The sequence below is a fragment of the Echeneis naucrates genome, chromosome 22 (assembly GCF_900963305.1).
Source record: "Echeneis naucrates chromosome 22, fEcheNa1.1, whole genome shotgun sequence".
Taxonomy (NCBI): Eukaryota; Metazoa; Chordata; class Actinopteri; order Carangiformes; family Echeneidae; genus Echeneis; species Echeneis naucrates.
Window position 1 is genome coordinate 7402573 of NC_042532.1, and position 25099 is coordinate 7427671.

Genomic DNA, 25099 nt, shown 5'->3' on the forward strand with positions numbered 1-25099 from the left:
TCTAAACGAAATTAAAAAATGACATCCAAGAAGACAATGTTTTAAGCATTTAAATGTTGGAGTGAAAAAATTACCATCCGACTGGTCACCATGTCAGCTCAGCCAGTAAGCAATGGATAAATAGGCAGGTGTAGAAAGTCATGCTGGGCTATGTGGTTCTTGTCCACTTTGTGTATTCATCAGGGCTTGTGGCTCTTGACTAAACAGGACTACAGTCTCCAGCTTGCAAAGCTCCATATATGCAAACATGCTGACTTGCTGTGCACAGGGATTTGTATTGTGCAGGGTGTTTAGCTGAGCTTAACAGGACTGGGAGGTGTGTTGGTTACACAACTTTCTTCTTTTGATAATATTTATGGCTGATATTTACTAGAAAATATTAATTGAAATTATTCAAGACAGAGCAGTGTTCAAAGTAGTAAATATGATGTCATACTAAAGAAGAACAAAAGGCCTCAAAACTACACCAACAATTAAAAATTTCAAATATAATTTTTATGAAAGCATAAAAAAATTAAAACACACATATTCAAACTGATCAGCTACACATTATCAGGTGAGCGCCATTTTCTCCCACAGAATGACCATGTTTCTTATTTCCTCCTGAGCCTCTTCCAGGTGGCGAGCCTGTTGTGTCCACCGCAGAAAATAGCCTGAGGAATGGACAAGTGCTTGCGTGAATACTCCTCATGGTTAGAAACACATCTAACTACAACAATAGTCAAGGCACATCTATTATATAAGAGGCCACTATACAAAATGGAGATCCTTATTGATACTGTCATTGTCAGGCTTGAATATATCCATCACTCAAAGCTCACCTCTCCAGAGTTGCAGGGACTGAGGGTGGACTGAGGGCCAGATCGCCAGCTCAGTGCGCTCATACAGGGGGTTGGCGTAACAGCGTCTCTCTTTGGGCCTCAGCAGGGCCTGAAACAAACATAAAGTCTTCTCCTTCACCCGTGAGACACATCTGAGAGAAAGAGAATGATGTTTAAATGACACAGTTTTGAGTCATCTATCATTTTAAATCCCTGGCCATGCTGAGAATTGCCACAGACCTCTCCTTATCACTGTTACAAAGGAAGGTGCCGTAGCTGGAGGCATAGGCTTCAGTTGCTAGCCTCAGCAGCAGTGCCTCAGAGAAGCCCAGAGCCAGAGGGAACTGATGCAACAGCTGCCACACACAGTCCAGCAGCAGCAGGAAGACTGGGGACTCCTGTTGGAGACGCGCGTGGGAGTAGGCCGAGTGTGCACATCGCTTCTGGAATGGGTGTCCTGCCTAGGAGAAGAAATACACACAGTGCACCCACAAACACGCTGTGAAGTCTGTGATTTCCAAAGCATACTAAGATTTTCTGTTATGATCATTTTTTCAACTATTCCCACCAATAACAGCTGCTTGTCAAGCTAGTTTCTATCAGCATCTTTGAATTGATTACTATATCAACATTTTAATTCAGCTCTTCTTTCCTGTGGAATATATGGGTTGGACTGTCAGAGGACAGAGAGTTTAGCGAGAAAATCTAGTTGAATGAAATGGCAGGGACAGCTGAAGGATTTGGAAAAGTGAGGGTCACGCTTGTTATCCATCTTCCTCCTGTCTCTGCAACTATCAATTTTGTAATTAATTTTTTTTTTTTTTTGCATTTTCACAGACAAACATACCTGTACCCATTCTCGCTCCAACAGAGCCAGGAAGCCCTCCAACGTGCGGCAGCATGGATCCATGATGAGCTGAGCCACAGTGCTGATGAGCAAAGTGGAATCTGTCCCTTCAGAACAATGAACCAAAACTGAATGACCATCCCTAGAAAAAACCAACAGGCATAACGCAGTCTCATAAATACATTCATGAGAAAATGCATGTCATTGTTTCAGAAAAACAAAAATAACAACAGAAAGTGATGTGATGATATAAATGATGTGGTAGTGTCTTTGTCGGAGCAGCCATTATTTTGGTAAGTCCTGACGTCCCTACATGAATGTCCACTTTTGCCTTTGTTGTTTTCTTGTTCAGTGCTACATTTTGTTTAGCTCATCCTAAGACGAAAAACGTATGGCACTGGAGTGCCATGATTTTTCATTAATGTGTAAGGTTTGAAACGGCTGTACTGTACTGTACTGTGTTGTGTACAGCCTACCTTTCCACACACTCTGCCAGCAGGCCGGCAGTTGACAAAGCGGTTTGGACATGAGACAGCCACTTTGAATTCTCAAGCTTACTGAGCCAGCGGTCCATATTATGGGAGTCGTTGCCACAGGCCTCCACCAGTTTAATTAGACTCTCCTGGAGTGCTTTGCCCCTGTTTAAACACATGTTGAAGAGATCAATATCAGAAAATGGTGACAAGCACGTACTTCCATTTCACATGTTTCTCCTGCATACACACCTTTCCACCTGCCTATGCAGTCTCTTCCAGCAGCTGTAGCACGATTTGGACTCAAACCCTCCACCTGTCATGCGGGCCTGCTGAGCCTGCTGACTGGAGCGGGTGTCAATAATGTAACCTTTGTCCGAGCCGTCAATCACAGCCTGGAGCAGAAGCTCATCTTCCCTGCAGCGTTTCCTATTGGCCCCTGTCAGTGGCTGACTGCTGCGCATGATTACCTGAAAGAGTTTAGTTTGGTCAGGATTTTTTAGTTGCTCTTGTAAATCATGGACCAGAGGAGGAACATATAGACCATCTCACCATGCCATTTTTCCTATGGTAGTAGCAGAGCACAGGGAAGCGTCCCCCATGTCTGAATTTGGCTGCTTTAACCAGCATTTCATCATTTATGTCCTTTGGAACAATAACAGCTTGGGGGTAAGTGGGACACACGGAGTAATCTCTGTTCACACTGCTTACTCTCCATCTATCATGCTGCAAGCGGAGCAGAGAGAGGGTGATCATCAACAGTTCCCTGTTTGGGCAGGAAACAGCTCTCATTTGAGTGGGTTCATCTTTCTCTGCATATGTTAACTTGTTCACTCTGAAAGAAAGAGGTAAAAAAATTCTATTTCATGGGCTATTTATATATCCCTTCAAATATTTGTAAAAAAAAATTATATATGTTTTTCCAAGTAAAAACATCAAAAGAAATACGTCAGGTTTTGGGAGCAACACACTTCATCTCTGAAGAGTATTGAGGCCACAGTCAGTAAGTGAGATTTCGCAAAGCCTGCAAGCAAGTGGAAATAATCAGCCTAACTCTAAATAATTGTTTAATCAGTGCAACAAACTGAACTGTTAAACTCCAGACAGCCACCTGGCACGTCTTGATGGAGCAAATCTCGTGTATTAAAGTTAAAGAAGAATCTATTGCAGGTTAGCTTAGCTAAGCATGGAAACAGGGGTAAACTATCTTGGCTCTAGCAACATCAAACAAAACATACATATCAGCATCCCTAAAGCCCATGAATGATAATTTTATAGCTCTGTTTAATTTTATGCAAACACAAAAGCTTTTACTTGGGGTGAAGTATTTATTTCTTGGTAGGGCACAGTGTCATCAACTAGACTCTGAAAACCTCCCAGTAATGACAGTAACTCTCCAACCATAATGTGTCAATTTTACTGAGTTTTACTGTTTGCTTGTTTTTTAATACAGAACAATCAGGAAAATACCTCATTTGTGAGCTTTTGGGGTGCTGGTACATGTTGGTGAATATTTTTTCCTTTGGACACAGCCAGGAATGTATTTTCTCTTGTTTTTATGCTAAGCTGCACCAAACATATCCTTGTTGTACAAATAGACACGAGAGCAGTATTGACTTTGGTTTCGTTGGCAGAAGAATGACTCAGTAAACAACTTAGGCTAACATTGTGCCTATAAAACACAATGCAATAATCCTATACTCTGGAACAACCCTTCACCGTAGTGACATCCTATTCCCAAAGGAAGATGTCTGTCTGTGAAGCATGAATTCATATTATGTGCAGCACATTCTGCAGTTAAGGGAAAACAAACAAAGACTAAGCAACAGGGATATCCTGAATCCTGACCCCTACATTCAATAGGCCCTGGAATTTTCCTGTCATACGGGTGTTGGATTATTGTTGGGAATGGTTGCCCACGAGACTTGTTAGACTATGTTTTTTTTTGCATGAGACATTTCATTTCTATCCAGCAGGAACAAATGTATAAGTTAAGCAAGATTTATCTGCTGCTTACGAGATCTGTCATTTGACTGTAGTGCTTTTCAGTGGATGAGAGACCCCACTGGTCCTTCAGGCTTTGATCAGAAGGTCTGTAAAAAAAAGGATACATCTCTGACACGTTTTCCAGGCAGGACAGCGTCTACAGAAAGTGAAAGGAAGATTACTGTAAGGGAGAGATTGTTAGCTGATTAAAAGCAGTGAAGAAATAGTGAGAGATAACGTGGTAGAGGAAAGTGTGAGATCCCATCACGATCCATTTAAGTAAAAAATGTCTTCTTTTAGTTTCTTACTATATTTCACAGCTGTGCAAGACTGAAACAAACAAACAAACAAACAAACAAAAACGTATTATACCTCAATAGAGCGTGCAATGTTGAGACACTGTTCCATGCCTGGGATGTCCAGCTGTAGCACGCAAAGATCTTTACACTTGATGGTAATTGTCCCTGAGGATCCAGACATCCTACAGAAGCAAGCAAAAAACACATACCACTATGAAGCTTGCACATGAATGCAAAAAATAAAAAATAAAAATAAAAATGCATGCCCTCTCACCCTCGCCCCTCCATGGCCCATAGTGACCCAAGCAGTGCCCAAGCAAACCTTGTCATTTGGAAAGTGAATGTGTGAGAGAGAGGCAAACCAATGTGCAACCATAACTCTTTGTTAATGACCAAAAATACATCCAGTGCTTTCAGTAAGGCTTAAGCTTTTGGCAGAACACAAACATGTGGCTGGTGACAACACAGCTTCTGTAATCTCATTAGCAAATTTCCTTCTGCATGTTGTGGGCAAAAAGAGCAGCAGGGAGCAGACACACTGCAACACAAATGTCTAACCTTTCACTGTGGTCTGCATTAGAGAACAGGGTGGAATAGCCCAAAAGATTTTCCACACTGTAAAAAAAAATTAAATAAAAAAAAGATTTGAAGAATTCATTAGACATAAGTGAGACATATCGATGGCACAGTGGATGCAACTTGGCGTTAGCTAGTTAGTTACTCATTATTTGTCCGACCATGCACAAGTCTGAAATGATCCCTCATCCGGAGATGGACACGCAACATGAATCAAACTAAACTTCTTGTTACGTTGTGCACGGCTGCAGGGATGAGGACCGCTCACCTTTTCTCTATGGCATCGATGTTCCTGAGGAGCAGTAAAAAATGCTGGGGGCTGCTCTCCTCCCTGTCCGAGAAGAGCAGGTGGTGGCCGGTGACACACAGGGTGCCCCTGGCCGCCGGGTGCAGCGGCTGTCGCAGCACAGCATCCTCCACATTGGCGGTCTTGATGTGCTCAGAAAGCTCCATCAGCTGCCGGTCAAAGATCTGAATTGTCCTGTGGTCAAGCCGTCGACTGCAAATCACTTCCCCGCCTTCCCCGGAGAAAATGAAAGCAACAGCCTCCCTCTCTCTGCTCCGCTGTGCTCTGTTTGTTTGATGATAAGAATCTAAAAATAGTTTCCTTTTATTCTGAACATGTACAGCCATGTGCAGCTTCACTAACACTATCGGCTCTGTGCGCCTGAGTGGAAAATGCGTCGCTGCTTGTGTTTGACTGAGAACGGAAGCGCACGTTTCCTGAGTGGCAGCAACACTGAGATGTGTCACAGTTCTCTGGTTTTAAGTTTAGAGCATCTTAGTGAAGACAGAGTGAGATGCTGTTCCACGACAAATGCTCAGTAGATGGCAGCAGAGGCAAACAGACAAAGCTGGAACAAACCCATCCAACAGGCCTGGCCTGTTCCCAACTGTAGTGGGACAACTGTTCAGGTCTTTGACTTTACATGTCAGAGTTCAGCACTCACAAACTAATCTTAGAATGAAAGTAAAAGCCTTTTTACTTGTGCTGAAAACCACATTTCAAAATATGTAAGAATATTGTGTGTGGTGGTGGATTTGAACTCAGTACTCACTTGCGTTATTCAAGCCTGCTTGTGGCTTACTTTTGTTTGCATTTCATGCTCAAGATGGATTTCAGATTAAGGGTGGTGAAACATGTTATGCCCCTACCAACTGTATTTGACCAATGGTAGTCTCCTTCCCTTGCTGATGACATTTTATTTGACATACCCAACACAGGACCGACCTGTTAAACTGTGGCTTCCTCATTATTATAGATAAGCAAAGCTGATCAGCTACTGTTTGTAATACATGAATACATGAGAATTACTAAAACAATAAAATAGCTTATGGCACAGATATTAAAGAAGTCATTACTCAGCCCTGAGGTGAAGTACAAAAATAAAAACAATATCTTTACTATCTTTTAATACTGATTAACTCATTAATACTGGTTCAGCCTTTTGGTGGTCTGTAGTTTAATGTAGGAAATATTTTGAATGCAGGATTTTACTTGGAGCTAATGCAGCATCCATGACTGTCCAACAAATTCAAGAATCTGAATGCTTCCTCCCCACTGCTGGACTAGAAGTATAAAATAGCACAAGCCACCTTATAATGATTGCGTGGCCCATTTAGTTACTTTGCACCACTGAATAGTAATGATAAAGAAAGGTTTGGTAGTTGTGGGGTAAAGGGGAAGATACCATATGCGGCCTGTCCATGATCTCCAAGATTGTGTTATGTTGGCGTTTTCAGTCAATATTGACAAAGTGAAACTCAGTCTTTACTCAGGGGTCTTAAGGAAGCTCCGATGAATTTGCTTCCCCGATTAAAAAGCCCAATATTTCTCCAGCCTCCCGGTCCTCTGCGCGATGGGCGGTCACTGCTGCTTATCTGCCTATAAAGGAGGTGAGTGAGGACCTGTTGCGCTCCAATCCGCGACAAACCTCAGAGGGAGCCCAACAGTCCGGGACACTGGCGCGGTCTGACTGCCTTTCTGGACCGATGGACGAGAAAGAATTTGAAAATGAGTCCTCCGAGGGTCGCGCTGAGGACCTGGACAGCGTGAAAGCGCTGACAGAGAAGCTGAAGCTGCAGACCCGCAGACCATCCTATCTGGAGTGGCAGGAGCGGGTTCAGAGCGGACCTTGGAAGGAAAGCTGCTCTGCAGACGCTCCCGGAGAACACGTCCTGTCCATGCCTGCTCTTCTGCGAAATGACAACTCAGAGATGGTAGTGCGCAACATCTGCGGTTTCGATACTATTGATGATGCTTTGGAGTTTTTGAGAAAAGAGCTGGTGAGTGACTTTTATTATACTCAGTGTTATTATTTTATGCAAACGAGAATAAAAAGAGATTCATTTCATTGTCAGGCATAAATAGTCAACCCTTTCCTTTCTTATGAAATAGCTGCACTGTGTTTCAGTGATGTGTGCAGTGTTCAAGACACTGCATGACTGACTTCATGCAGTCATCTTTGCCTAAGAAAACAACTCTGTTCTCACAGTTCCTGGCTGATATTACACATGCCAGTGATAACCGTCCTTTGATGAGAGGATTTATGATTTTATTCTCCACACATTTTCTGTTATCTCAATGAAGCTCACTTTCTCCTCAACCTCTCTACCCCATCCTCAGAGGGAGATGCAAGTTCAGGACAACCGTCTGGCCCGTCAGCTGATCCGCCTGCGTGGGGAGATCCACCGGCTCAAAGTGGAGCAGGTCTGTGACCGCCATAAGGAGATGCTGGATGATGCCACCTACGAGCTAGAGGAGTGTGGGGAGGAATCAGACCTGCTGTGTGACATCCCCATGAAGGCGGCCTTCACGCTGTCCACCCCGCTGAAACACCTGGGCCTCACTAAGATGAACATCAACTCCAGGAGGTTTTCATTGTGTTAAAATCACACAGAATGTTCATACAGAGTCCTCCCTGTTGCTATGGGCATATTGTTGGAGCTATTTCCTGCTGGTGTTTTGGTGACAGAGTGAAGGGTGGGGGTCAACTACTGATGCCATGGGTGACAATGAAAATAAACTTCTCAAATCTGCACACTGGCTTGATACGCATGAAGAAGCTTCTGTGTGCAGACCTGTACGGACGCACACCTTGAATGCCAGCACACCATCCAGTTGGTTGGAGCCTGGGTTGCTCCATTATTGACTTCTTGCACAATACAATGTGTAATAAAACAATTGAAGACTGAGAGCAAGACTGAAGCATAAAGGTAGATGTGGCGCAGGCATTGCGTTATACATCTTACATGATGGTCATTTGGTGTCTTACATACAAAATTTCTCGTGTCAAGTGAGCGAAGGGAGAGCGAGGTGGGTCACTGGACCATATCGGTGCACATTTATAAAGAATGAAAGTGGCATATCTGGTTCAACCAGGTCTGAACAGCAAACATTCAGCAACCCTTGACTTCTGTTCATTTATAAACAACATATTACAGCTGTGGAAGCCTTCGCCTCTGCACCGTCTCTACCAGGAGTCAGAAGCCAGAGGTCACATGTCACAGGCAAATTTTATACTTTTTTGCTTTTCACAAACCAAAAATATCTCTATATTGCCGCCACTGCTGTAACAGGACCCAGGAGGCTGCACAGTGTTTGATGTCTTTTGTTTTCCATCACCACAGTCCACAGCCTGCAAAGCACTGATTGTAAGCTATATGGCAGGACATTGGCTGAGAATTGATGTGCTCAGTGGGCAGTTTCGGCCAAGTTAAATGTTTTATTATGTTAAAAGAGTGTATGTAAACAGAGCAAAATGTTTTTATTTGCTTATACTTAACATGTTTTGTAGTTTTGTTAAATGTTTAGATCTATTGGCATTTCTATCATTGACATTGTTAAATCATACTACTCTTAAATGATTGTAAATGATTATAAAAGAAAAATACTTTAAAACAGAATTTTCTAGCACATACACAACAATATGAAATACACTTTACTATGTCTGTTACTTGTACGTTGTATTTTATTGGAATATGTATAAACAAAAATTAAAATACACATTATTGCATCATTGAAAAGTGAAGTAATCTATTATCAGCCTTATCTAACTTAGATGACACCACATGCTCCATCGGCTCTTTCCCAACTCATCCATCCTTGGTTCTCAAGCCACCCATGCAAAATAATCTCCTCTTTCCTTTCACAAGACATTCATGACCTGGTGTAATATTCACACATATGAAGGGAAGCCCAGAGGGAAAAATGCTTTTGTGCACACACATTGTTGAGCAAAATTAGTTGAACAAGAAATTAAAAAATATACCTTGGCAGAATTAGAAATGACATCACAAGTTGGACTGTTGGAATGATCATAAAATCACATACTTCAGGACATGGGTGAACTCATATTAGACATTAGACCTCAACAGTGGAAATGAGTATTATACAGAGAATGGATAGAAGCTGAGGTGTGATACTTGTGGCTTTGTTCTTTTACAATAAAACACCGCAGACTGATAGATCATGGCCATTCACCAGCTCTGCCCTGCAGACAATTTCTCTTGACCTTTTTTCCCAACACCATACCACTGAAGCTGACTTCATTTTGAAACTAAAACTTCAAAAAGCATGATCATCAAATTTGTTGCAGGCTTTGTGACAAGAGCCACGCTTGCTCACATGAAAGAGGTCAGCACCTGCATTGTGAGAAAAGAGGTAGGAGCAATGGAAAACATTTTGCAAATTGATAACATCTCAGTTCGGATACGTAACAGAATGTGATTTCCAGCCACATTTGGAAGTTGTAACAACTGTGGCTTAAGTGTGAAATAGGAATACCCTGAAAGCCCATGAAAGTCTGTTATAAGATGGCCTGAAAAATGGTGAGCCCCTTCAGGTAAGTGCCACTTGATCACAAAATTTCATCAAAATGCATTTTGATGAAATGTTTTATTTAGCTGTTCAATAGAAACTTTGCCAGCAATAGACCACCAAGTAAATGTCAAAAACTGAAACTGTCTAACCTAGCCGTTGCCATTTTATCAAAAAAAAAAAAAAAGATAAAAGATGGTTTCATGGTAAGTGAGACCTAATCTAAGCTACAACATTCTTCTCAGTACATATTTCTGTGAACTTCCTGCCATGTTTGGACTGACTTCCTGCCAGTGCACGCTCTGTCACAGCAACCATTTACCACATGAGACAAGATGCGGTCCATAGTTAGAACTGTCTCAGTGAAGAAGAAAATACGACGGATCAGGCTGAAAGGGAGTCAGCAATCTGAGATGCTTATTATGATTTCACACACCCATAGTCCCCACTGCCCAAAGATGAACGTGACTGTGCCATGGCCTCCATGCAGAAAAGGATCTTTGGTTAAAATGAGAAAGCCATCTACTAACTGACAAACTGGTGTCTTGCCTCTGTGAGGAACCTTTTTTTTTTCATATTTGATTAGGCCAAATCAAAACGACCTAATCTATTTTTAAATGCTTTGCTGGTCACAGACAGAACCAAACCACATGTTGGATGGAACGTAACTTGAGGTTTCAGACCATAACTAAGCCATATAGCTTATGAGGGAGCTTTTTTCCAAATATTCATGTACAGAAAGATCTTTGTTATAACCCTGGACCACTGCCACTTTGATAACATTCTTCACCTTAAAGGTCACTGACTTGCAAATGTACGTGTGACGTGTGTATTACAAATCAGCCACACAAAAAACAAGTATAACCACGCCACTATCACAGCCTATTATAGCCTCTTTTCTTTTGTGTTGGAACATTTACATCATGGCTCCCACTTTTGGAAAGGTGCTGTCCTGACCCCTTTAACATGGAGCCCATAACGTTTTCCTCAGCGCACACACAGCTGTGTAGTAAAGCACCTGTTAGAAACCTGCAAAGAAACCCTCAACTTCTCAACGACAGGAAGCTGCTCTGGGCTGCTCTCTTCCACTCCTACAGAGTGTGCTTGCATACAGATACCACATCAGCACTTCTAGAGTTAGTTGTAATAAAAGAAGCGGATGATGACATCTTCACACCCAGGCTCCGGTGTTGAAAAACTCAGCTATTGTTAAATTGTTCTTTTATTTTAATAGAATAAACAACTCTATGGCGGATCTCGAAATCTGACATCTGACGCCTCAAGAGACATTTCATATTTCAAAAGGTGAGTATTAAGCTCCTGGTTTTTTCAGTGTTTGCAAAAGATTAAAAATTGTTCTGAAATGGGTAGATAGTCTTACATCATTTTCCCATCATTATTATGTCTCATGACAACCATCTTATAGATATCTGAATGATTGTGTTGATCTTTTGACTTATGATATGATAGTGTACTTTCAAACTAATCAATAGAGAGGAGCAACATCCACACCCATAAATACTGAAAAGAAATAACATCAGACTGCATTGCATATTTAACATAAAGGTGTGTAACAACACAATCTGATACGAGTTCTGTTCAACAGTGCTGATAAAACTTCACATTGCAATGGATACTGGAACTGCATATGAAGAACATCAGACCTTTACTTTGTGATAAACGTAGCCTGTGTCCTATAAAGCCACTTTTCAAGAACGATTGAGATACTACTGTGTTTGTAAATTCATTCCTGGCATAGACATGTCAGCACATTTGGATTAAGGCAACTGGATGTGAAGCATAAAGAGAAATTTTAAAATGAAGCGTAATTAGTTACAAGTTACAACATTTAAAGTTGTTTTTATGTATGTGTAGAAATGTTGCTTCTTTGTTTATATGACATTAATCACATTATTAATCACAAATCACACATCGCTTCACTCCCAGTGAAGACAAATGTCTGAGGTCATTTTTTTAGACATTTCTGACCATGTGAATACCTATAATACTTAACGATAACAATCAACAAGATTTGTCTGGAAAGGTCCTTAAGCTGCAGGTCATGAAAAGAAGAGGGTAACCCCTCAATGGAAAATGCTGATTTTGTTTATATGACTCCCAGTGTGGGCCAGTAGGCGTAGGAGTACTTCTAATAGAAAAACAACAACAACAAAAAAAGACACTTTTTCATACTGCCTGCGATTCTCCTGTGATTCATTTCTTGGGGTCTTAGAACAGTGGTGGGTTGTTATTGCTGGGATCAGGCCTCAGCAGATTTTTCTCACGGCTCTGAGCCTTTGGGACAGACGGCTGCTACGATTAGCCCACTGACCCTGTTCTATGGGATTTCCAATGAAAGCTCAACAAGTTTGAGAAACACGGTTTGTATTGTTCACCACAATGCCGCACAGGTGCAGACAGTGGATTATATGAGATTAGTATTTGTACAGTTTTATAGAGCCTACTAAAGAATTTAAAAGGCCCGTGGTTTGCAGCACTGAAGGCGGTGAAGTTGTTTTTTGTTTTTTGTTTTTTTTTACAGTTTTGTGCTTGTCTTTGGCTCCTGCGTCTACTACAAAGAATTTAAAATGAGCACTTTTCAAAGTTTCAGGGTCTAAACCCTTAAACCTTAATTCACCACTGAGCCTCTATTTTGAGGCTAGGCCCGTAGTAACAGTCGATTAGAGACAGAAAAAACATTTCTATCTCCTGTCCACGTCTTTACTCACAAACCTTTAAAAGCAGCGATTAAAGATCACTTTCCTGAAACTCACATTTATTTTTTTCCCAACCACATTTGTTGTGTTCAACTCAAAATGCAGTGCATGACACTGTCAAACTGTCTTTGGCATTTTTCGCGGTAGCTACCAAGAAAGCGAGTAAAAGAGAAAATGCTCTCAGATGCTTTTACAAAATTAACTTGAGACTGTGAATTGCAGAAAAGATGGGATGTAACTGCAGCTCAGACTATTCAGACAGTGACTGGATTGAGAACTTGGATGAAATCTGTGAACACTGCAACTGTCCCATACCTACCCAGTCATGTAATCCAGTAAGTGTATATATTTATGCTACCTAAATTTTTGTCCACATATAGATGGTTCAATACATTGCGCTGGATTATTGTTTATGAATGAACCCTTGTGTGTAGCTTTAACATGGTTGAATGTCAATGACCGCCTGGACAACACACACTTAAGTAGACTGCAGAGAAAATTATGTAATCCACTATTATACATGTGAGTCTAGAAACATTTTACATAACTTTCAGGGAAGTTGTTCTTTGTGTGTGTAATTAAATGGCAGCGATTGTTTCCTCTGCGGGTGAGACATCGCATCAGATTAGAAATTAAGGAGAAAACCATCTGTCATTGCCATTTTAGGAGACATTTTGTCTCAGAGAAAAGCAAAACTACTGATGATTTACCATTAAGAAGTGTATCAGTTGTTTTTATTGCGAAGGTGAATTCCACAAGTCTCTCACACAAGCAAATGAATTATCAGGTAATTATGTTTTCCTCTTGCCAGTACACAGATCAGCTGATTCCTTATCCATCACAACATTCACCTCCTACATCACCATTACCAGGTAAGAAGATACTGTTTGTTTTTCTTTCTTTTCTTTTTTTTTTTTTTGTCATAATGTTATTATGATGTAATGTGTTAAGTTTAATAACATGACGTGAGATGACAAAATTGCATGCTTCACAATCTTTGGTTAATATCCAGGGCAGAGGGACAAACCTAACATGATCAACAAAAGAGAGATCCTTCTTCAAGAATGCACAATATTCAATATGTGCAATTTATATAGTAAGAGTAATTAAGTACAAACACACTGTTTTGTCAAATAACAATGCAGTAACTGTACAGTTATAGGTAGTCTCTAAAATTATAGTTGTGAGGTAAATTGAATGCATAAGGATATTAAAACAATTTTACCATTACTAAAACTCCTCCATAATTTTCCAGTCCTTTCAGACATAAAATCGTCTTATTTAAATCACTCATGGGCAGAATCTGATAAGCTTTTAGCTCCTGGAGAACATGTCCACAGTTTCGAGTTTTTGATACAATCGTTGTGGAGTCCGATACGATGTTAACACGGACATAGGCTGAAAACTGGGTGCCAAAGCAATGGCATTTTTTGGGGACAAATCTCTCTTGTTTTGCGTTGCCTCTGGGTCTTAACACTTCCAAATTGACATCCTCATATCATCTTCCTGTATCTACAGGATTATATTATTGTTGAAGTAAATTATATGATACAATTGTTTGTAGCTTGTTTGTAGTTGGAACGCACAGCAAAAAAAAAAGGCCACATGATATATTTTTGCTTAAAGTGAAAATTTATATTTTCTAACTTTTGGTGACTGTGAATGGTTTACTGATTGGGATAAAGACTTTGTGTCACATTGGCCACATTGTGATTAACAGAATATATTCATAAATTTTACTGGATACTGGAGACAAGCCAAAGATGAACACTGATCCTTCACACATTACATTTCCCAGTGTATTTCACTAATGTTAGAACGAATCAAAACCTAAAATATTCCTCTTGCAGACAACCTTGTGGTGGCCATATACAGCTATGAAGCCACACACAATGGAGATCTTGGCTTTGAAAAGGGAGACAAACTCAAGATCCTCAACAAGTAAGTTGCTATACAGACACAGTAACCTCTAGAAAAACTTCATTATAATTATATTTCATCCACAGACAACAAGTTGAGGAATATTCACTTACCCCCATAACACCTTAACCTTCGCTTAAACATGTCAATCTACTGTGAATGCAACACAACATCCATATCTTTACCAGCTGTATTTATCATCACATAGTGCTCCAAAAACAAACCTGGTTTGTCACATTGGCCTCATCTAAGGTGCTTCACAGTGTCGTTCATTTGCTCACCCCAAGTTTCTCGTGTCTTCATTATTGAATCAATGTTGGGAACAATGCAAGAAGGTTTAACCAAATGAATACATTGCGGGTTTGAAAGAGGAAACTCAGTAAAGACAGGAAACACATACATATAACACAAGAAAATACAGATGTGCGGTGGAGTGAAATAAAACGATGGCTTAGCAAATAGCAAAAAGCGAAAAATGACTATTGAGCCAGTCAGTTTCCATCCAACAAAATGTAATGAATGTAACGCCAAGGACGTTGGGATCATTTTTTGGGGGGAAAATTTTGGGGTGATACTGTTGAAAGGAATAAGAATTTAAATAAAAATAAAAAAAATTTGACAGTTTTTGAGGCAAAATAAATTTTATATATTAAACCAGACCAGACAACAATGAAATGCTTTCACAGAGTTTGGTTTGTGACCAGACAACATTTTCCTTAATTTAGAATGAGGATAAACTATTCAAGTGTTTCAGTCTCCTGGTTTAACAAGCTATGTTCAATATGATGAATACTCAAAGTCAGTCTTGAGTGCATCTCTGTTGGCCCTTTGGCTATGAAATACAATGTAACCATCTACTAATTGTGTAGCCCATTTCACACAGTGATCTTTTACGTATCACAGAACTCTTTCACCTATGGGACAGAATTTGAAACTGCTTTCTCATAGTTTATCTATTCATCCACAAGACCCTCCATTATACTGTAAGGACTTGTAATGGACTATGTAATGTTGCTGTCTCTTCTGACATCCAGGGATGAACCAGAGTGGTTTTTGGCAGAGTCTCTCACCACAGGCCAGCAGGGATACATCCCATTCAACTTTGTCACTATGAACACAGTGGAGACTGAACCGTACGTTGTACAGGAAACATGGTTTTCTCAACACCATGTCAGAAAATGTATGCTATGTGGTTAAGTTACAGTGTGAAGCAGATTGTGTGTTTGTGCTGCAGGTGGTTCTTCAAAAACATTTCTAGAAACGAAGCCATGAGGGTCCTCCTCGCTCCTGGGAATACACAAGGCTCCTTCCTGATTCGAGAGAGCGAGACAACCCCTGGTGAACCAAGCTTTTTTTGTCATCATAACATTCGCTTACATGATGTCTACAAAAAATCCAAGTTTCTATGTGTAATTACCACACATGAGACTGGTATCCCTTTAATCTGTTTGTTTCTAACAAACCCTTTGTCTTCCAAAGCAAATAGTCAGACATTTTTTATATTTTCATTTACATCATTCCGTTGTTTGCTTAAAAAAAGATGCACAATGTTAATCCCACCACGACTGCCATAAACAGAGACATGGTATACGTAACCTTAGATTCAGTGTGGCTAGAATATCAGTGTCAATGTGTGCAAGGCAAGGCAAGTTTATTTACATAGCACATTTCAACAAGACAATTCAAAGTGCTTTAAATAAAACATAAAAGACAACAGGAAAACTTAAAAACAGGAGGAAACAATGCAAAGTGACAATACAATATAAATTCAAAAGATTCAAATACATTCAAATACAAACAAGGGAATATTTATTAATTAATAAATATAAAAATCTACTTGGAAATCCCTTAAGTTAGAAGTTAATACATTTTCTTGAGTATCAAAGGACTCCAGTATAACACACTATCACCTATACTTTTCACATTTAGTCTCTTGTGTATCTCAACTTTTCTTTGTTTCAGGGTCATACGCCTTATCCGTCAGAGATTTGGACCACAACACAGGTGAAGGAGTCAAGCACTACAAGATCCGCAACTTGGACAATGGTGGTTTCTATATCACACCCAGGATATCGTTTAGCTCGCTGAAGGAGCTTGTCCAGCATCACTCACGTGCGTTCAGCCTCATTAAGACTTCATCTCAATACCCGAATGATCTCAGTACTGCACAGGATGCTCACTGGAATTCTTATATATATATGTCTCCTCGTGCTGTCATCCAGGTGATGCAGACGGATTGTGCACAAAGCTGGTGAAGCCATGTCAGTCGAAGGCTCCACAGAAGCCATGGTGGCAGGATGAATGGGAGATTCCTCGTGAGTCTCTGAAGCTGCTGAGCAGACTTGGAGCAGGACAGTTCGGAGAAGTCTGGATGGGTGAGTAACACAGAAAAACAAAGAGTGAGAATAAAAGGTGAAAATCCTTGTGACGTTTCATGGAAATAATATGTAGGTTTATTTAAAAAAATCATATGAATTCTTTGAGTGGTTTAACTCTGAACAGGAGAACCATGTTGCACAGATTCAAACACATGCATAAAGTCTTGTTGTTCAAGCAGTTGTGGGCTTGACTGTGTCTGCCAGAAAGCCTTTAGCCTGTTTTTTTTTCTGCAATGTATGCAGAACAGTCAGCACAGTCTAAATTGCAGGCTTGTTTGTGCTGGTTAACTGGAGAATAATCTGAGGTATTGATGCATGATGCATGATGCATGAATCATGCAACCTAACTCAAAATACGCAAATCTACCTTTTCAGTGAGCTGATTGTTTGGAAAAACTGTCCATGAATAGTTCTTGCATGGATGTCTATTGTAATTGTGGAGCAAAAGTTAAATAAAAAGGCAAAGTGTTTTGATCACAAGGGCCGCATTGGTATAATCTGTCAAACCCCCCTTTTTATTTAAATCGGGGGTATTGTGCTCTCCATTTTCGATCCTCATTTGCCAGCACCATTCAACATCCCAAACAAACCACAGCCATAGAGCGCAACATTGCCAGCTATAAAACTCATTTCACTGCCACTTTCAATTTACAAAATGTTTTGTGCAGTTGTCGAGGCACTGTATTTGTTTCTGTCCTCATCCAAACACTGCCTCAAGGACATACTTGAAGAATATGAGTGACTGTAATTTGCTGTGAAATATTTCTTCACATTAGTTGACATATGTGATAACGCTCTTTGACACAGAGGAGATGATTTCCAATGCAGATCATTAAAAAGGGTACAGGAATACTTTGAATGACGGATATAATTTCTTCATAACATTGCTACGCATCATTCATGTTGTGAGATGCTCAGTGCGTTACATGATAGAAATTTATTCTAGATGGCTGTGGGTTGAGTCGATGTGATATATTGGATGGTGATGTAGTAGGAGTAGTAGCATCCATCATGCATAACTCCAACCACCCCCTCCACCATCTCCCGCAACGATAGCGGAGCATGTTCACAAACAGACTCAGGAAGCTCTGTCGTCACAAGGACAGATACATTCAGTCTTTCCTTCCATCCAACATCAAGTCGTAAAATAATTCCACATTTGATGTTCACTGCACCACATGAACGCTTAGTATCAACAGGTGTATATAGTACATCAAAAACATCCATATATACCCTTGGTATAAGCATCCGTATACATGTGTGTACATATGGTTTAGTCTGTATTTAGTACTTATTATGGGCTGTTCTTTTGTTATTCCTTTTAATTTGGTTATTAGTGTTATCAGTGTTGAAAGGCGATGCTGACCCCTCCAACTGCCTGCGTTTACTTACAATTAGCAGCTTAGATATTTGTGTGGCGAAAAGGTTTTTTTATTTGTTTTTTTTTTTTTTGTTTTTTTTGTATTGTTTTTTGAGCAATGCTAGCAGATTACTCTGATTCTTGTCCAATCATGAAGTTGGCCAGGTGAAGCTGTTATTTTTGTGCAAAATGTCCTGACAAGCATTGAACGGATTGCTATTGTATTTTCTGCATGCAAGTTTTTCCTCAAGATGGACTGTAATAACATTATAGTATAATGTTTCAATGCATCGTCATAAGTCAAAATTATCTGATGCATTGTTTTGTCACTAAATACAATGATTTGTAGTATTGCGTATTTTACATTTTTTCCACAGGCTTGAGTTGCAATGATGATGAGCAGGTTTTTATCTCACCGTCATGCTGAGGTACCTTGGTGAGAGTGTTAAACACCAGCGTGTTAGCTTTTATTTCACTGCAGCACTATGACTCTGACGGTCACAAAGATGCCGCCGTAAACATGGTCCTGTTTCTATCAATGCCTATGTTTGAATGTGTGTTTACAGGTATCTACAATAATGAAAGGAAAGTGGCAATTAAGAAACTGAAGATGGGCACAATGTCGGTGGAAGACTTCCTGACAGAGGCCAACATGATGAAGAACTTGCAACATGCTCGCCTCGTCCGCCTCTTTGCTGTGGTGACACAAGAGCCAATCTATATTGTCACAGAGTACATGGAAAAAGGTAGGTGAAAATTCTGCATGTGTCACAGCCAGAAACATTTTACTAATCACGATATCAGTTAAAACATCAAAAGCAAACGAAAACTTGGTATTTCCGTGGAATGACTGCTCATTTGATGACAAACTGAAAAGTAATCCCTCTGCAATCAATCCATATACTTTCAAATTGATTCAGCTGAGTTCAGTCAATGAAAGCATGTCCAAACCTGCCCGTAACTAACAAAGTCATCAGGGTGAGCCCTGGAACATCGACAAAAAACTGTGTGGTAATCAGGGACATGTATCAGGATCAAACTTGTTTATCTGTTACTAGACTCTAGGTGAGAGCACATGCCTGAACCAAAGACTGGGCATCCCCATGTGTTTCACCCTTTTTATGAGTCACAGTGTTCCTACATGTCTGCTTTACTTCAGTTGAACAGCTGAATATCGCTTGATCACGCAGATGTGGCAGCCTTGCTTTATTTGTGTTTGATATGATATGATCTGAGAGGCGCGGTACTGAGAACTTAACAGTATAACCATGATCTGTGGTGCAGCTGTGTGAACAGACCTAAATATGGGAGTTGAAGTAAAGTCATGCGCTTTGCCTCTTGGACCCTGCTGTCCTGCTAAAGTGTCCTGGCTTCTGATAGGCTATTTTCAGCTTCTACTCATGACCCTCCCATATTTGCTGCTCTGCGCTAAATGTTTCAAAGCAAACGTGAACTTTCACTCCTTTCCCAGGCGGTACAAGAAAGTTTACTGGTGTTTACTCAGAAGGCAAGTGTCCCCTGGCTGCTCAGAGATGAGGGGTGTTAAAACAGGAGCGGGTGATTCATCATCTTATTGTTCACACAGACCCTTGATGAGAGTTGGCTACTTTCCAAACTCTGCATCGTGCACATGCACAGACACATGTACACAAGTGTTGGAAAATTATAAGGCTGGAGGAGTATGCAAACTTTAACTATTTGGGAACTGGAACTTCAGCTCTTTTATTTCCTTCTTACACAGCAAACTATATGTGAATTTACTGCAAATCATTTAATAAAGTAAGCAATAAAATGGCTACTTACTTTGTGATACTGTTTCAGCCTCTATGCTCAGTAAAGATTTATTATATTAGAATGCTGCTATTGTGAAAATGATCAAGTATCTCTTTAACTTTAACCTTAAAAATCTTTGTAATTCTTTTTCACTGGAGGGAACTAGGACAAAATGCATAGAGAGATGTCACAAATACAACAATGGCCTCACAGCTGAAGTGAATGGAGTTCCTTTGTATAGTCTTGTATGAGGAGCCTGTAAACCACCAGCAGTGTTTCTACATGAGGCTGCCTCTTTGTCTGGCATCCACGTGTGGACGGGACACAGTTGTTGCCTCTGTTGTCAAGAGAAAGGATGGCTTGGAGTCCCCCCTTTTTAAGTTTGTCCAGTTTTTATTATCAGAGACAACAAAGATGGAAAATAACAGGCGTGTCATCTCAGCTTCCTTTTGTGACCTTGACAAAGAGCGTTCCTCTGGCTCTCACATTTCAAAAGCAGTCTTCCGGAGTTAACCAGAAAAGCAAATGCCTCCTCTTTCCTGGCACAATCATTTCTCTTAAAGTATTTCCTTTGGTTTGCCTTGGTTGGCTGGGGTGCAGAGGTATTGTTCCATCCTAATCAAACTTGACACAAAGTCTGCTGTCAGAAACTGTGCATCAGTTTGGCCGATGTTTAGTGTACTTCCTCATAGTGTTATGCTCCCTGATTTGAGCTGCTATTCTGGTCTGACTCCGTCTATTTATTTCTTCAGGAAACCATTGTGTTTTTGACCAAAGAAAATGTAATTCATCCTCTGAACAAAGTGTGATTCTGCACTTCATCCAAAATTAAAATTAGGACTAGTTTTCATTGTTTATTAATCTTTTGTACATAGCAGATTCCGATGCAATACAATGAACCAGAAAATGTCTTGCGATCGGATCGGTCGAGATACAAAGCAGGCCAACAAGTTCTGATTTCAGCCCATCAGTGCTCAGTAGCCACTTTTACGTCATTACATGAGTACATGCACATGGGTCGGAAGACACCCATCTATGGTAAATATAACTCACACTGCTTTGACATTATCACATTCACAAGATCTGTCCACACGCATGCAAACACCTGCTATGCTAGTCAAACCCGCCTCTCTGATAGTTCCCGTTACAGTAGGAGTCTCCATCACCACATTTTGCCATGATGATACCGACACATGCACACACTGGCTCTCAAAAGAAAACATCTGTGATGCTGTTATAGCTTGCAACAAGTGTATGCATGTCTTATGGCCCTTGTAAACCTGTTTATTTGCAGAAGTGTGTCAATCGAAACTGGCACATGACCTGAAATAAATTGTAAGGCTTCAGCTTGGCTAGTAGAAGCAAATTAAACATGGCATATCAATGATTTTCCTCTGGAGACACAAACTGTGTGTGATTATTTATTTTTACAGGAAACCTAGTGGATTATCTTAAAACAACAGAAGGAAGCTGTTTGCCCATCAACACTCTGATTGACATGTCATCTCAGGCAAGGCATCTCTTTTTACTTTAAACGTTTCTCTGTACTTTTCCCTCTACTTACCAGATACCCTTTCTTTTATTCTTTCTCTTCCTATTGTCTAACCACGGCCCTCATAGACAGGAAAATAACCACTGGATTTGCTTACATTCAAATCTGATCTTGTATTACCAAGACTGTACTGTGTATGAAGGTGTATGCATTATCATTTATGATGGTCTCGACACTCTGGCACAATTAAAAGTCTGGAACAGCCTAAGCACTCAGCTGACATGGTGACAAAAATGGCACTTAATGTATGATACATATAATCTTGTCAGTTTTAGTTGTTATTTGTGTCAGAATTTTGTTATGTTATTAATGTACCGACAAACAACTAATTTGTCAGCATAAGGTTTGATGCTTACTGAAAGCAAAAGTGATGGCATTAATTATCCGTCCTCAAAAAATACAGCCAGTAGTCAGTAAATATAGCTTAACACAAAAAACTGCAAACAGGGTTTGCTTATTTTAAACTTGTTGGATTTTTCTGGTTACCTAGCTAAGACTCCAGAAAGTCCCCACTCATACATAACCACAGCTTGGTACATTTTTAGATTTCCTCATTTATTTGCCATTGAACATTATCTCTTGCCCTGTGGGCAGCATCACATCCTTCGATCCTGAAGGCAGATTGGATGATACAGAAACTCACTATGGCTGTTTGAGCTATACAGAGGTATTATAACACAAGACTGGTTGGGGCTAATTTGACAGCAGGAGATATTTCTGCAGCACTTTATACCCCCCTGCAACACTTCATAGGTGTTTAACCTATTTCCACAACAGCTTTTTCTTCACTTCCTGTTGGTAATTTAAGCTCATTTTTGAAACTGAAATACTTCCATATAGCAGCTTTAACTGTTCTACCCTGACTAATCACTAAAAATTACATATCATGTACATTACTTCTCCCTTTTTGTTACCTATCAGTGAAGGAATTATGACTTGTGAGTATTGTGGGTGTGGGAATGGAAAACACAACCACAGGAAGACAGACTGAGGTTTCAAAGTCACACAAGGCAAAGGTTCTTTATGTGAAGTAAGCAGCTCTCCATTTCCTTGGAGCTTATTGCAGAGAGGCAGTTTCTAGTGAGCTCTGTGGCAAACATATTTTAGAGAAAGATACTTTCAAGCCAGTTGTCACACACTGATGGCAAGTGTGGTGAAAGCTCAAAGAAAGTTACTTCATCCATCATATGATGACCCATGAGAGTATGATTGATGATGTAATTCAGTCCACATCTCCACATCTTGGACTTCGAAAAAATACATTAATTTAAGTATAAGTGTCAGGAGAGCAACGAAGATACTGCATTTTCTAAATACAAAATATTCTCTTTAAGGTTTGAATAGCTCCTTCAACAATTGAATGAATGCAGAGTGTGAAGAGATATTGACAGGGGAGTCATGACAACAGTGGAAGTTTGTGAAATGCAAACACATATGTACATCTCAGGTTTCTGACAAGTACCTCAGGACCAATTGCACCAACATGGTAGATTCTTGTGTCCCAAATATTTACCACTAACACAGGAAATTTTGGCTGTGAGATATTTCCACACAGATAACACAGTAATACTGTCAACTACTTGACATTCATCATTCATCTTAACACCTCCCAAAAGAGTTTCCCCATAGATTAGGTTTAATTTTCCTCTGAGGTCAATTTATACGAAAATGACTCCTACAATGAGAAATATATTCAGTTGAACAACTGGCCAGTCGAGGGTAAGGTATAGGCAGGATGGCAGGTTTTAGTATCAGGAAGTGTAGCAGACACAGCTGTGTACCTGGGTGGGGTAGTGAGGTAAAAGGGTATAAGGAACTGACCTGGGAAATGGTTAACTCCCTGATTTGGGAACATTTCTGTTCATCTGTCCAACACACACAAATATCACAAAGTATTACAACACACACGTCCCTTACGACTACTTATTTCTTGCTTGAACAGACAAGTCAACATATAGAGGACTTCTCTGATAATGTGCTGTCCCCTGCAGGTGGCTGATGGCATGGCCTTTATTGAGCAGAAAAATTACATCCATCGAGACCTGCGAGCTGCAAATATTCTGGTATCTCATGAACTTATTTGTAAGATTGCTGACTTTGGACTTGCCAGAATCATTGTGGACAATGAATACACAGCCAGAGAGGGTAATTAAAACCTTGCTGACACTAAATCACTCATATTGCTTGTTCCTTTGAGGCTTGTAAATAAGGCTATGTGGTTTTTATTTAATCATGAGAAAGGATTGAGTGCATTTTACATAGAAAGAGTTCATATTACATCACAGAATTTAACGTGCGATAAAAGTCAGTAGTGCAATAGCTTCAAGTGTTCATATTGTGAGTATTACTTTTTTTTCATGTGTCTTTAGGTGCAAAGTTCCCCATCAAGTGGACCGCTCCAGAAGCAATCAACTATGGCACCTTCTCAATTAAATCAGATGTGTGGTCCTTTGGGATTCTTCTCACAGAAATAGTGACATATGGCCGTATACCTTATCCTGGTAAGGACTCATTCACTGTAGGCTACTAATCCCAGTCTATCTCAAAATCATGATATCATTTAGTCAAATTGCAGGCCAAGGTGGATTATAATTGCAGAAAGCTTAATGTCAAATGCTCACTCTACTACTTGTTGCCTGTTGTGCAGGGATGTCCAACCCAGAGGTAATCCAAAACCTGGAGCAGGGCTACAGAATGCCAAAGCCAGAAAACTGCCCAGATGGGCTTTTTAATGTCATGAATATGTGCTGGAAGGAAAACCCAGAGGACAGGCCCACCTTCGAGTACCTGAGGAGTGTTCTGGAGGACTTCATGACTGCCACAGAGGGGCAGTACCAGGAAGAGCCCTGATGGGACAGAAAGACATAGAGACATGCAATAAATATACTCAAACTAAAGTCACAGCCTGTGTAGATGGACGGCGGATTTCATTTTGTTTCTTGAAAAGTGCATATCTTGATATTGCTATTCAAACTGAGATTTCCAAACAAGGGCCTTGTGTTTCTGCCTCAAGCTTATTCTGAAGTGCTGATATAATTACATGTGGACTATGAATGAGGAAGTCTTGTGACAGCTGGGCCAATAAAGGACCAACCACAGAGAGGACAATAATCACTGCGCTGCTTGAAAAAACTGGGGACTGTCTTATGTAGCTGAATAAAAATCTGCTCTCCTGCAGACCAATATTAAGATGTAAATAGTGTCAAAAGGCTTCCACTGTGTATTAACTCAGCTGTTTAACAAATGTTTTTCAAATCTTTTTGTTACAACGAAAGGCTTCTTGTGGGTACAGTTCGTTGCTACCTTAAAATCAGTCTCAACCCACACCACATAAAACCAACCATAGTTGACATTGATGTTTTTATTTTTATGACACACCATACCCTCTGTTGGATTGATTAATCTATTAGGCCACATAATAACAATCGTGAACTGTAAATAAATAATCCCTCATCGACTGGCTGCATCATTCAAACTGTTGTTATTATCCAAAAATACTACAGGTTTTTTTTTTTTTTTTTTTTTGATAAGCCACATGAGTTTGCAGGGTGAGAGTTAATCAGTGTTCAGTGTGTGAG

General features: G+C 40.2%; 3 protein-coding genes across 4 annotated transcripts; 2 read left to right on the forward strand and 1 right to left on the reverse strand.

Moving 5' to 3' along the window:
• Positions 1 to 511: 511 nt before the first annotated feature.
• LOC115035832 (myotubularin-related protein 9) lies at positions 512 to 7237 on the reverse strand. Of its 2 annotated transcripts, XM_029493853.1 has the most exons (11): positions 5271 to 7237; positions 4985 to 5041; positions 4500 to 4608; positions 4159 to 4284; positions 2694 to 2867; positions 2394 to 2611; positions 2145 to 2306; positions 1669 to 1810; positions 1062 to 1282; positions 822 to 973; positions 512 to 653 (listed from the first exon to the last, which is right to left on the reverse strand). In XM_029493853.1, the coding sequence occupies exons 1-11, from the start codon at positions 5633 to 5635 to the stop codon at positions 553 to 555; spliced, it is 1827 nt and encodes a 608-aa protein (XP_029349713.1). In that variant the 5' UTR covers positions 5636 to 7237; the 3' UTR covers positions 512 to 552. The 2 variants fall into 2 exon arrangements, with proteins under 2 accessions (XP_029349713.1, XP_029349714.1); XM_029493854.1 differs by lacking the exon at positions 4985 to 5041.
• fam167b (family with sequence similarity 167 member B) lies at positions 6907 to 9018 on the forward strand. The gene is made up of 2 exons (XM_029493856.1): positions 6907 to 7288; positions 7629 to 9018. The coding sequence occupies exons 1-2, from the start codon at positions 6995 to 6997 to the stop codon at positions 7890 to 7892; spliced, it is 558 nt and encodes a 185-aa protein (XP_029349716.1). The 5' UTR covers positions 6907 to 6994; the 3' UTR covers positions 7893 to 9018.
• A 1910-nt stretch (positions 9019 to 10928) lies between these two features.
• Positions 10929 to 24978, forward strand: lck (LCK proto-oncogene, Src family tyrosine kinase). Its single transcript, XM_029493255.1, has 13 exons — positions 10929 to 11126; positions 12761 to 12873; positions 13350 to 13410; positions 14389 to 14479; positions 15493 to 15591; positions 15693 to 15796; positions 16421 to 16570; positions 16681 to 16833; positions 18763 to 18942; positions 21403 to 21479; positions 23513 to 23666; positions 23891 to 24022; positions 24169 to 24978. Exons 2-13 carry the CDS (start codon positions 12766 to 12768, stop codon positions 24369 to 24371), a joined length of 1512 nt encoding a protein of 503 aa, XP_029349115.1. The 5' UTR covers positions 10929 to 11126; positions 12761 to 12765; the 3' UTR covers positions 24372 to 24978.
• The last annotated feature ends 121 nt before the right edge of the window (positions 24979 to 25099 follow it).